Here is an 11,311-nt window from a genome sequence, read left to right as displayed (position 1 = left end):
ATTTTTGGCTCCTTTTTTGTACAGGGGGAGTATTTTGGCCTTTTTTAGGTCATGGGGGAAGACACCCTGTTCAATTGATAGGTTGAAGATGTGCGTGATACTGGGCGCTATCTGCATTGCAGCATCCCTTAAAAAGAGAGGAGCTATTCCATCCAGGCCTGTGCGCAATTGATCTTGGACAGCATCTCATAGACCACCTCCACCTCTACCTTCTGCAGGGAGAATGAGTAGGAACACACTCCTTGTTTCCCATAAAACTCCCTGACCCTGTCTATGTCATAGATCCCCGGTGCTAATGGCAATTTGGAGACCAGGTCTGCTGCGACATTTGTGAAATAGTCATTGAATTTATTTGCAACCAATTTTTGATCGAATACCATCTCTTCATTAATTTTAAGACCTATATTACTGCATTTATTGCTTTTGATTTTATCTCCTGCACCTAGTTCTTTTAGAGTTTTCCAGAGTTTTTGTGTGTTGCTTTTATTTTCTAATATTTGTTCTTTATAGTGAGTCTGTTTTGTACTAATAATGAGCCTCTGAGTTTTATTCCTCAGCTCTCTAAAAAGGGCCAAATCTTCAACTGTGTTCGTTTTACAATAGCTCTTGTGAGCTTTCTCCCTGGACCTGATTGACTCCAAAATGTCATTATTGAACCAGCGGCTGGACCTCTGTTTGATTCTCACCTGCCTAAGTGGTGCGGTTGAGTCAATAGCTTGGTGGAAGATCTTCCCAAAAGCTTCCCATACTTTATAATAAAGTATAAAAAAAAACGCATAGCATGTTGTATGTTGTATGATTACACCTATGTAGGTTTATACAGAGGGTAAGGAAACGATTGTATAAGAGTTAAAAACAGGACCATTTATGATTGGATGTGGTTAAAGGCCAGAGAGAAGAGGTGAGTTTTGAGTAAGTTCTTAAAGATATGGATGGACTGAGCAGATCTGATGTGGAGGGGGAGATTGTTCCACAGCTGTGGAGCTGACACCGCAAAAGAGCGATCTCCTCTGGTTTTGAGGGTTAGGTTTGATGGCACAGTCAACAGCGACTGGTCAGCAGACCTTAGTGCTCTTATGAGGTGTTAGAAGTTCAGCCATATATGGGGGGGCCAGACCATTGATGGATTTAAAAGCAAATAATAGAATTTTAAAATCAATTCTGTATTTCACCATGAGCCAATGGAGAGAGGCCAAAACTGGGGTGATGTGGTCATATATTTTTATACCTTTGAGGAGGCGAGCAGCAGCGTTTTGGACTAGTTGCAAACGCCTGAGTAGGGAGAGGTCGATGCCGGGTGCATTTCTCCTTTCCGACATGTCGCCTTTCCGACGTTGACGAACCCTATACCTAACCCTAACCCTAACCCTAACCGCACGCGGAAGCCACTAGTCGGAGTGGTGACATGTCGGAATGGAGAGTGAACACCGTCGATGCCATAATATAGTGCATTACAGTAGTCAATCCTAGATGAAATAAAGGCATGGATTACTAATTCAAATTGTTTGAGGGGGAGATATGGTTTAATTTTGGCCAGGAGTCGTAGATGAAAAAAGCTGTTTTTTATGACTGAGCTAATCTGTTTATCAAATTTGAAGTTGCTGTCGAAAATAACACCTAGGTTTTTTGCATTATTGTGGATATTGGAGGTGAGTTTCATAGTTTAGACTTCTATGGTTTCATAGAAGTCATTGATATCATTGATATCATTGAGCTTCATGTCAGGGTCAGTGGCATACACAAATTAGGTCACTGCCAATATGAAAGTGGTCCTTTAACACAATCACATTTTTGCCTCCATACGGTGCATCATTAAGAGCCGGTAGAACACACCACACCAAGGCATCAGGTTAATAGTTTCACTGCAAAATAAACACAATTAGTAGGCTATACTGCACTCAACCATGCCCTAACATGGCATTCAAGGTGAACAGTTCAAGGGACCAATACATTAATACAATGGGTAACAATAAAATAATTCAATACATACAGTACACATTACGTGCACGTAATAAAATAAAATAATAATAATTCTTACCCGGGTGAGCAGAGTGAAGTGCACCTTAATGCAGAAATCTGCCTCACACAGGAGTGTAACTCCTGTGTGCAGTGCACATAAATGTGCAACCTCATTACGCAGTGACACGCAAATCAGTTAGCCTTATTTCACTTGAGGGAGCTTCCAAATGGCCCCTTACGGGTGTGTAACTCTGAGAGTGTACAAATGGATGGTTCCATTTGTACCCTTTCAGAGTTATGGGGGTCCTTGAAATTAAAACGTTTGAGAACCACTGTGCTACACTAAATGGATCAGAGCCTTAATTAGTTTAAGTGCTAAGGCCTGTGAAGGAAGTAAGGAAGAGACACAATGTCCTGTACATAGAGCCTAGTTGGTGTCATTTGTGTATGATGCCTTGTAGCAGTAACTTCTCTGTCTGTGTGTCGACCACACCATTAATGGAAGAGCTCCATGACACCATTTGCTGACAAATGTCATTTTTTTTATAACAATGCAGAGATAAATCTATAGGAAATGATGTGTGTTATATTGGGTGTGGTTTTATACTCCCATCGTACAACAAAGTATAAATAAAGAGTCAAAGCAGACATAAAAGTTCCCGCCTCGCAGTTTATAGTGCCATAGAAATGATCGGTAGCACTTGCTATGCATCCTATGTGTATAACGCATCATGAACATACTTATAAGGCTTTATAATCTGCTCATAACCCTGTATAATCAGATTTATAAGAGCTCATACATACTCATAATGCTTTATAACCATAACCATAACACATTATAAAGCTTGTTATAATGACTTGTATTCATCACGTGAATCATCACGTGTATCATGCTTATAACACGTGATGATTGCAGTTATACATATTCATAACAACGTATAATGCAACTGACATTTTTACTCCAGTAAAGTAGAAATTCCTAAAAAAAAAATCACACCCTGTGTGAAGGAAGCGGTGCCTTTGGGGCGGGCCTTAAGTCATTGGTGGTCTGAGTCCACTTACCAAATTTGTACTTGGTAGCATGCTGCAAACTGGAATGATGGCTGTTTAAAGCCCAGCCAATGGGCAGACAGAGGGGGCGGGGCTTAAGTAATGACAGTTAGTCCCTATTGCTGGCTTTAGTCCATGTACAAAATTTGTACTCCATAGCATGCTGCGAACTTGAGTTATGGCTGTTTGAAGGGCAGCCAATGGGAAGACAGAGGGGGCGGGGCTTCAGCAATTCAAGCTGGTCCCTATTGGTGGTCTAAGTCCACATACCAAATGTGGACTTGGTGGCATGCTGCAAACTGGAGTTATAGCTGTTTAAAATCCCGGGCTCATACGGGCGCTGGGGGTCCCTGGACCCCTCTTTGATAACTTCATCAATCCATGCTCGTGCCTATTGGTGGTCTAAGTCCACATACCAAATGTGGACTTGGTGGCATGCTGCAAACGGGAGTTATAGCTGTTTAAAATCCCGTGCTCATCCCGTGCTTAAACGGACGGACGGCCATAACATACGCTGGGGGTCCCTGGACTCCTCTTTGATAACTTCAGCAATTCATGCTGGTCCCTATTGGTGGTCTAAGTCCACATAGCATATTTGAACTTGGTGGCATGCTGCAAATTTGAGTTATAGCTGTTTGAATTCCCGTGCTCGTCCCGTGCTTAAACGGACGGACAAACATAACATACGCTGGGGGTCCCTGGAGGCCTCTTTGATAACTTCATCAATTCATGCTTGTGCCTATTGGTGGTCTAAGTCCACATACCAAATGTGGACTTGGTGGCATGCTGCAAACTGGAGTTATAGCGCCGTGCTCATCCCGTGCTGAAACGGACGACGGACAGAACATACGCTGGGGGTCCCTGGACCCCTCTTTGATAGCCAGTGGCACGTGTGGCCAATGAGAGGAGAGTTGGCGTAGGCAATCTCCAAGTCCGTGTGTGTGTGTGTGTGTGTGTGTGTGTGTGTGTGTGTGCGTGTGTTTGTATGTGTTTCTTCTTTGCCGTCAGGCTCATACGGACGGACGGACGGACGGACGGACGGACGGACGGACATACGGACAAAGTCAAGTGTAGAGCGGTTGGCACCGCTAAAAAAAAATGTTTTAGTACAAGTACAGTACTTGAGTAAATGTACATAGTTACTTTCCACCACTGCATTTGATAATGTCTGTGTTTGGAGAAAAATAGTACTTTTTGGCCGTCAGTTGATATCCATAATGAGTAAAATGTCCGGGGTGAATGTTGATCACCAAGGACGTTCACCCTGAACAAGGCATAGTCCCATTGCACTCAGACCACACTCACCACTGTGAATCCCTCAAACAGAGGAATCTCCACTGCATAATTTCTGCTAGTGGGGGACTGACTTCACGCTCTCCCCTTTATGAGTGTGTATGAAAGGAAGAAATGTGTTTCTCCTATGCTTCTCTTCTTACTAAAGGTTAGATGAGAACATTTTCAAACATGTCTACAAGTGCTGTAGATGATGTAGTATTCTGTTATCACAATTCATAAACCAATGCTTATTCATTCACGCCAGCTCATTTAGATGCTTTATTTGTGTCACTATGTGATGTGGGAGAAAGGCAGAGGTTCAGCTGACAAAGAAACAAGCATGAACTGTTTTAACTCCAGCCATGTCTAATATTATGGGTTTTACTGCTAGATGTGTATATACACATCTAACATATCAATAAGTGTGTTTGCAATGCTATTATTACGACTTATATAGCCCTATTCACATTTAATAAGGTTAGTAAGCATATTGTAAGGACTTTACAAGTGTCTTATCAACTGTTAATAGGATATAATAATTGTTTAAAAAAAATCTCCATTTAAAAAACGCCGATGTGGTAAAAAGCTGAGTCTTGTTTCCATTGTGGTCTACTTTGAGACATAGAACAACACACGACAAACAACCATAAAACAAGGATTGGTTAATGGCAAATGTTAATTAATGCTTATTACAAGCACCTTCATTGTTGATGGTATTATTATCAACATGTATCCATATTTGTTTGGAGCTGTATTTGTAAAAACACTTGTCATGTATTAAATAACATGTATACTGTATACTGTAGGTACAGTGATAAGTTGAAACAGAGAAGAAAAGCACACACTCAATGCAACTCCATTTATATACTTTTATTGATGAACATTTTGACAAGTGGTTTTCATCAGGGTGTGTAGACTGCTGTACAAACACTGACAGTGGTTTTAATGATGAAGGTTTTGAACAGTTGTCTTCATCAGGGTGTGTAGACTGCTGTACAAACATTGACAGTGGTTTTAATGATGAAGGTTTTGAACAGTTGTCTTCATCGGGGTGTGTAGACTGCTGTACAAACACTGACAGTGGTTTTAATGATGAAGGTTTTGAACAGTTGTCTTCATCAGGGTGTGTAGACTGCTGTACAAACACTGACAGTGGTTTTAATGATGAAGGTTTTGAACAGTGGTCTTCATCAGGGTGTGTAGACCCCCCAGCCTGACAAGCACTCGGAATTTTAGGAGTTATTTGCCTCTTTCTTAAGTAATATTTGACAATTTGGCCAACGTTTGACCATGTTTTTATGGTCAAAAGTAATTAGTGTGCAGATACACTTACAGTTTATTGCCTGTTGATCTGTTTACCCCCCACCCCCCACTCCTAAAATAAATTTAAAAAATACATCATTTGGGGACCCCCCTGGGGGTCCCGACCCACAGTTTGAGAACCATTGGTCTATCTGGGTGCGTCTCCACCAACTGAAGTGAGGAAAACGGCACAAAACATGCATGTGTGTGTGTGTGCCTGTACACCGCTTGACCTGGTGGTCCCAGCAGGTGGGCTGCAGGCCAAGCAGATCATGGTCCTCGTTGACACCACATTTAACCCTGTGTGTGCTGCTGACTTACTAATGACACACCTGCTACTGTGACTCTCCTCCCACATCAGCTCACATCACAGCTACACAGTTATCACACTGATGTGTTGGACAGTTTTAGGTTTTTATCTCACAGGATGTGTTGGAGCTGAGAACTGATAACTCCTCTTTGCATTCCTCTGTGAGGTTGTTGTACAGCAACCTGAAACAAACGAATACAAGACAATGGAGAATAGAAAATGAGTATTTGTATATTCATGAAGAAAACTAAAGCTAAACACACATTATTATAGTTATAACATATTAGAACTCAATATCACTATGAACTGATCTGACCACAGAGTCTACCAGGAGTGTGTGTGTGTGTGTGTGTGTGTGTGTGTGTGTGTGTGTGTGTGTGTGTGTGCGTGCGTGCGTGCGTGCGTGCGTGCGTGCGTGTGTGTGTGAGCGTGCTTGGGTGAGACTAGACTGAAAGAACGAGCCCGATCGATGGTCTTGAAGGGCGGATCCAAACCCAGCCGCCCGGATTCGTGCGGGGCTTCCTATTGCTTCACCAATCTATGTCCCCGCCTCCCCTCCCCCCTCCCCCCCACGGCCTGTGCACGGAGCACGCTGACGTCACCAAATTTAGAGCGACGCCCCTCTGCACTTTGATTGGTTAGGAGATAACAAGGTCCTAAGACCATCGTTCCTGCATCGTTCGCCCAGGCTTTTTTTCTTTTGTAACAAAAAATAATCACACCCTGTGTGAAGGTAGCGGCGCCTTTGATACATTTTGTCATCGATATGATACGGTCATCAAATTATTGGCTTAGGAATCCGAGAAAAAAAAAAGATATCCATGAATTCAAGTCTCCATGGGGTAGCCTCGGAAACCCATGCTTTTTTTAGCGGCGCTAGCCGCTCTATACCTTTAGGTAGAGCGGATCCTGCTCTATACCTGACTTTGTCCGTGTCCGTCAACGTTCTGATTGGTCAGGTCCGTCAACGTTCTGATTGGTCAGGTCCGTCAACGTTCTGATTGGTCAGGTCCGTCAACGTTCTGATTGGTCAGGTCCATCAACGTTTTGATTGGTCAGGTGCGTCAACAAAGTGATTGGTCAAGCTTCACAGTCATGACACGTGGCTATAAACACATTATAAACATATATCGATGACAAAATGTATCAAAGGCGCCGCTACCTTCACACAGGGTGTGATTTTTTTTGTTACAAAAGAAAAAAAGCCTGGGTGAACCATGCAGGAACGATGGTTTTAGGACCTTGTTATCTCCTAACCAATCAGAGTGCAGAAGGGCGTCGCTCTAAATTTGGTGACGTCAGCGTGCTTAATCCTTAATAAGTATCTAGCAGGCTTTCATTTCATACACAATCTATTTACAATGCCTAATGCCACTTGTATGGAAATGGCAAATCAGTATGAGAACTCAACACAGAGCTAGATCTGTTTTTTTTTTTCATCAATCAATAGATCAGAACTGGGCTGGCCAATCTGCCATCAAATCAGGAGAGAGGACTGATACAGAGAGATACATCTATAAAAGAGAGAGAGAGACAGACAGACAGACTGACAGACAGGGCCTGTTATAGCGCCACCAGGAGGCCGAGTTGTGCAAAAGCCATTTACTCCTACAGATTTTTATCAAAACGTCATGCAAATCGGTACACAGTATCTCTATAGTCATGTGATCAACACAGATCTGTCCGATTTTCCATATTCCATCCTCATTGGCTAAGGTTGCCTTCCAAAATTTGCAGGATTGGTCCGTTTTGAACAAAATGCCTGAAATCATGAACGCAGCTTGCGCTTTCCGTGCAATTTCACATTCCCACTAGGCCGAGGAAGAAATGCCACCCTTTTCACATTGACCTGTTATAGCGCCACCAGCAGGTATAATTTAGCAAAACACATTTTTGGAACAAAATGCCTCAAATCATGAATGAAAGGTCCGATTAACGTGAAAGGCCCAAGAAGAAATGGCACCCAATTCACATTGGCCTATTATAGCGCCACCAGGAGGCCACAATAACCTACCGAACCTGGCGGAGACCTGTGCTCCGAGGAGCACTTTTTCTAGTTTTCAATACTTTTACTTTTAATCCACTACATCTCAGAAAAGAAAATTGTTATTTTACTCCACTACAACTATGTGAAATCTTTAGTTACTAGTTACTTTGTAGATTTTGATTATTATTACAAAACATACAGTAACCACTTCAGCCCTATATACTTCTCTACAAGCTCACAACGCACCTTAATGCGACACGTTGTGAGCTTGTAGATCTGCTATTTAAAACATATTGTTTATAGAATTTGATAACTGGCGAAATGGGACATTCTGCGTAATGAGTACTTTTATATTATTATTTATTTTATATAAGTATATTTTGATGCCAATACTTTTGTACTTTCACTCAATACCGGACTTTTACTTGTATATGTAGTTTACTTGAATATTCCAACATTGTGGTATTGATACTTTTACCTATGTACACGATTTATGTTGTTAAAGTTGCAACGTGTTGTAGATTTCAAATAGCCGATATAGAGTTAAAGTGGTTACAATTATTTAAATGGTATTATTATTACATTTTGCTGGGGACCCCCTAGAACCCCCTCAAGGACAAATTGACTGATGTCAGTCAATTTGACTGGACCAATCTGCAACATAGATTTACAAGCCAAAGAAAAGACACCAGGGCGAGAAGATAGACAGGCTTGAAGAAAAAGACAGGACTGTGACAAACTTCAGGACTACTTACAGGAGATTAGCCAGTTTACAAAATGGACTCTTCAGTCCAACACAGAGACACTTAGCGCCTGCATCGTGCAGCGCGTTACTAGACAGGTCCAGGATGGTCAGACTAGAGGAATTGGAGCTGAGAACCGAGGCCAGATCTTCACAGCATCTCTCTGTGAGTCCACAGCCCCTCAACCTGAATGGAGATGAACACATGAAAATGTTAATCTGTCTTATTAACTGTCTTTGGTCAAGTCCTTTTTTTTGTATAACACATTTAACCCATTAAGACCTGGGACGCATCTGTGTCATTTTTAGATTTGAGCTAAAAAGCATTATTTTACACTTAAACTATTGAAAAATAGCAGATCTACAAGCTCGTAGCGCGGCACCGAGTGCCGCGCTACGAGCTTGTAGATCTGCTATTTTTTTTTAATCGAGGAAATTTGTGCAAATCTTTGAATATTTTTAAAGCGAACATTTGTAACTCAAATCTTTGCTTCTGGGGGGGTCCCTGGAACAAAATATTTTGAGATGTCCGCGGCTAAATACTCCTTATTAACTGTCTTTGGTCTTTTTTTATAACACATTTAATACCAGATACACTCAGTGTGCTTCACAATAAAATAACAAATAATTATAAATAAACAGATATACAAAGTGCAGCCCCCACCCCATCCAACCACAAACACACATAAAGTATTCATAAACCTCTAATCCACAATTCAAATCATACAACATTTCAATTCACTTCATACAACACGCACACACAAACACATACATGCGCACATGCACGCACACACACACACACCCCACAGTGACACCACACACACACAGGCATGCACACACACACACACACGCACGCACGCACGCACGCACGCACGCACGCACAACACTGACCACAGGCCTGGGAAAATAAGATGTTCTTCTTTTAACCACATTAACCCAGGAGTCCATATTTTGGTCACATGAAAATGCTCAAAGGCCGCAGACCTCCATCTGAAAATATGTTGTGCCATGGACCCCATACACGATTTATGTTGTTAAAGATGGAGTGCCATGATACTTTTCAACCCTAAAACCTGATCATAAGGTATTATTATTATGTAAGGATTTCTTTCCAAAAAAAAAAGTGCACGGTAAGTGTTAAAATGTTGTTTTTATGTAGACACACCCACCAGTTCATTAAGTATACCTGGTTTCACTTAGCACCACACATCTAATCCAGTCCCTCCGCTTCCTCCTATAAGACCACCCACCTGTCCTAGTCCTTCCCCCTTATCACTAAAGGACTGCCCATGGTTCTGCCCATTTGTTTACAAAATGGCAGAGGGAGGACAAATTGGACAAATACAGCCATAAATGTTTGAACCTGAATCTGGTTCAGATGAAGATGAGGAGGAAGAAGAAGAAGAACTACTCCACAACCGGAAAGCCTCATCAACCCTTTGCTCAAATCCCAAATGCTCATGTGTGCAACGAATAAATAAAAGGCTTAAAAAAGGACAACTTTGTTTTTTTACGGTTGTTTATATTTTAGCTTGTAATTAAAGTAAATAAAAGATGAGTGTTATTTCTTTTTCATTTACTGCTTTCTATAGTTTTTGCAATTTTTGCGATCTTTTTTACAGTGGGCGGGGGCATTCTGTCTATTCCGGTGGCTAAATATGCCTTTTTTACACAATAAAAAAAGGTACGGTGGTCTTTGATGGCCAGATGTGAGTTATTGGGGGCTAGAAGAGCTACTGTAAATAATAACAAAGAAAACGCCGGGTTATTGTGTAAAAAAAATACATATTTAGCCACCGGACAGAATGCCTCCGCCCACTGTAAAAAAAGATCGCAAAAATTGCTAAAACTATAGAAAGCAGTAAATTAAAACATTTTAACACTCATCTTTTATTTACACTCATCCATACAAGCCAAAGAAAAGACACCAGGGAGAGAGACAGACAGGCTTGAAGAAAAAGACAGGACTGTGACAAACTTCAGGACTACTTACTGGAGATCCACCAGTTTACAATGTGGACTCTTCAGTCCAACACAGAGACGCTTAGCGCCTGCATCGTGCAGCTCGTTACCCCACAGGTTCAGGTGTGTCAGACTAGAGGAGTTGGAGCTGAGAACGGAGGCCAGATCGTCCCAGCATCTCTCTGTCAGTCCACAGTACCCCAACCTGAATGGAGATGAACACATGGAAATGTTAATCTGTTTTATTAAGGGCAGGTACACACTGTAGGACTTTTAAAGTGGTCGGGGATTCATTTGATCGTTGAACATTACACACAGCAGGAGTTTATTTCTTGAAATCGGCTCTCATATATCGTTGTGGTTTTCACACTACAGATTGATCCCCGACCAGGGATTACACACTGTAGGATAGTTCACTAAGATGCTATACAGGATCAGACCCAATACATACATTTGTTTTTATTCCAAGTCATTTTAATCGACGTCTCCCGTGATGCGTCTCTCTCTTTCTCTCTCTCTCTCTTCAAGTAGGCTACGCAGTACTAGCGTTGCCATGTCCGCTTATTATAAGCGACTTTGGGCTTGTTTTTTCTGTGAAGTTGCTTGACAGTTTAGTTGCTTATTTGGCCTTGTGACCTAATGTTGTTTGAACCAGTTGTTTTCAAACATTTCCATGGCAAGGACCCCCAAATTAATATTTGTCTGCAGACCTCCCCCCTTCTGA

The 11,311-nt window shown here is 41.7% G+C and overlaps 1 protein-coding gene across 2 annotated transcripts in view; it reads right to left on the bottom strand.

Moving 5' to 3' along the window:
* Positions 1–5,345: 5,345 nt before the first annotated feature.
* The window catches only part of LOC311052378 (NACHT, LRR and PYD domains-containing protein 3-like), a 70,484-nt gene continuing 64,518 nt past the window's right edge, over positions 5,346–11,311 (bottom strand). For both annotated transcript variants that reach the window (XM_084067309.1, XM_084067310.1), the window contains 3 exons: positions 10,619–10,792; positions 8,639–8,812; positions 5,346–6,078 (listed from right to left, as the gene is read on the bottom strand). In XM_084067309.1, the coding sequence (XP_083923435.1) occupies positions 5,994–6,078; positions 8,639–8,812; positions 10,619–10,792 (433 nt within the window). In that variant the 3' untranslated portion in view covers positions 5,346–5,993. The remainder of the gene's footprint in view (positions 6,079–8,638; positions 8,813–10,618; positions 10,793–11,311) is intronic.

Source organism: Gymnoscopelus microlampas, assembly GCF_963454915.1.
Source record: "Gymnoscopelus microlampas genome assembly, chromosome: 9".
Taxonomy (NCBI): Eukaryota; Metazoa; Chordata; class Actinopteri; order Myctophiformes; family Myctophidae; genus Gymnoscopelus; species Gymnoscopelus microlampas.
Note: the sequence above shows the minus strand (reverse complement) of the source record. Positions and strands in the feature narration are given on the sequence as shown.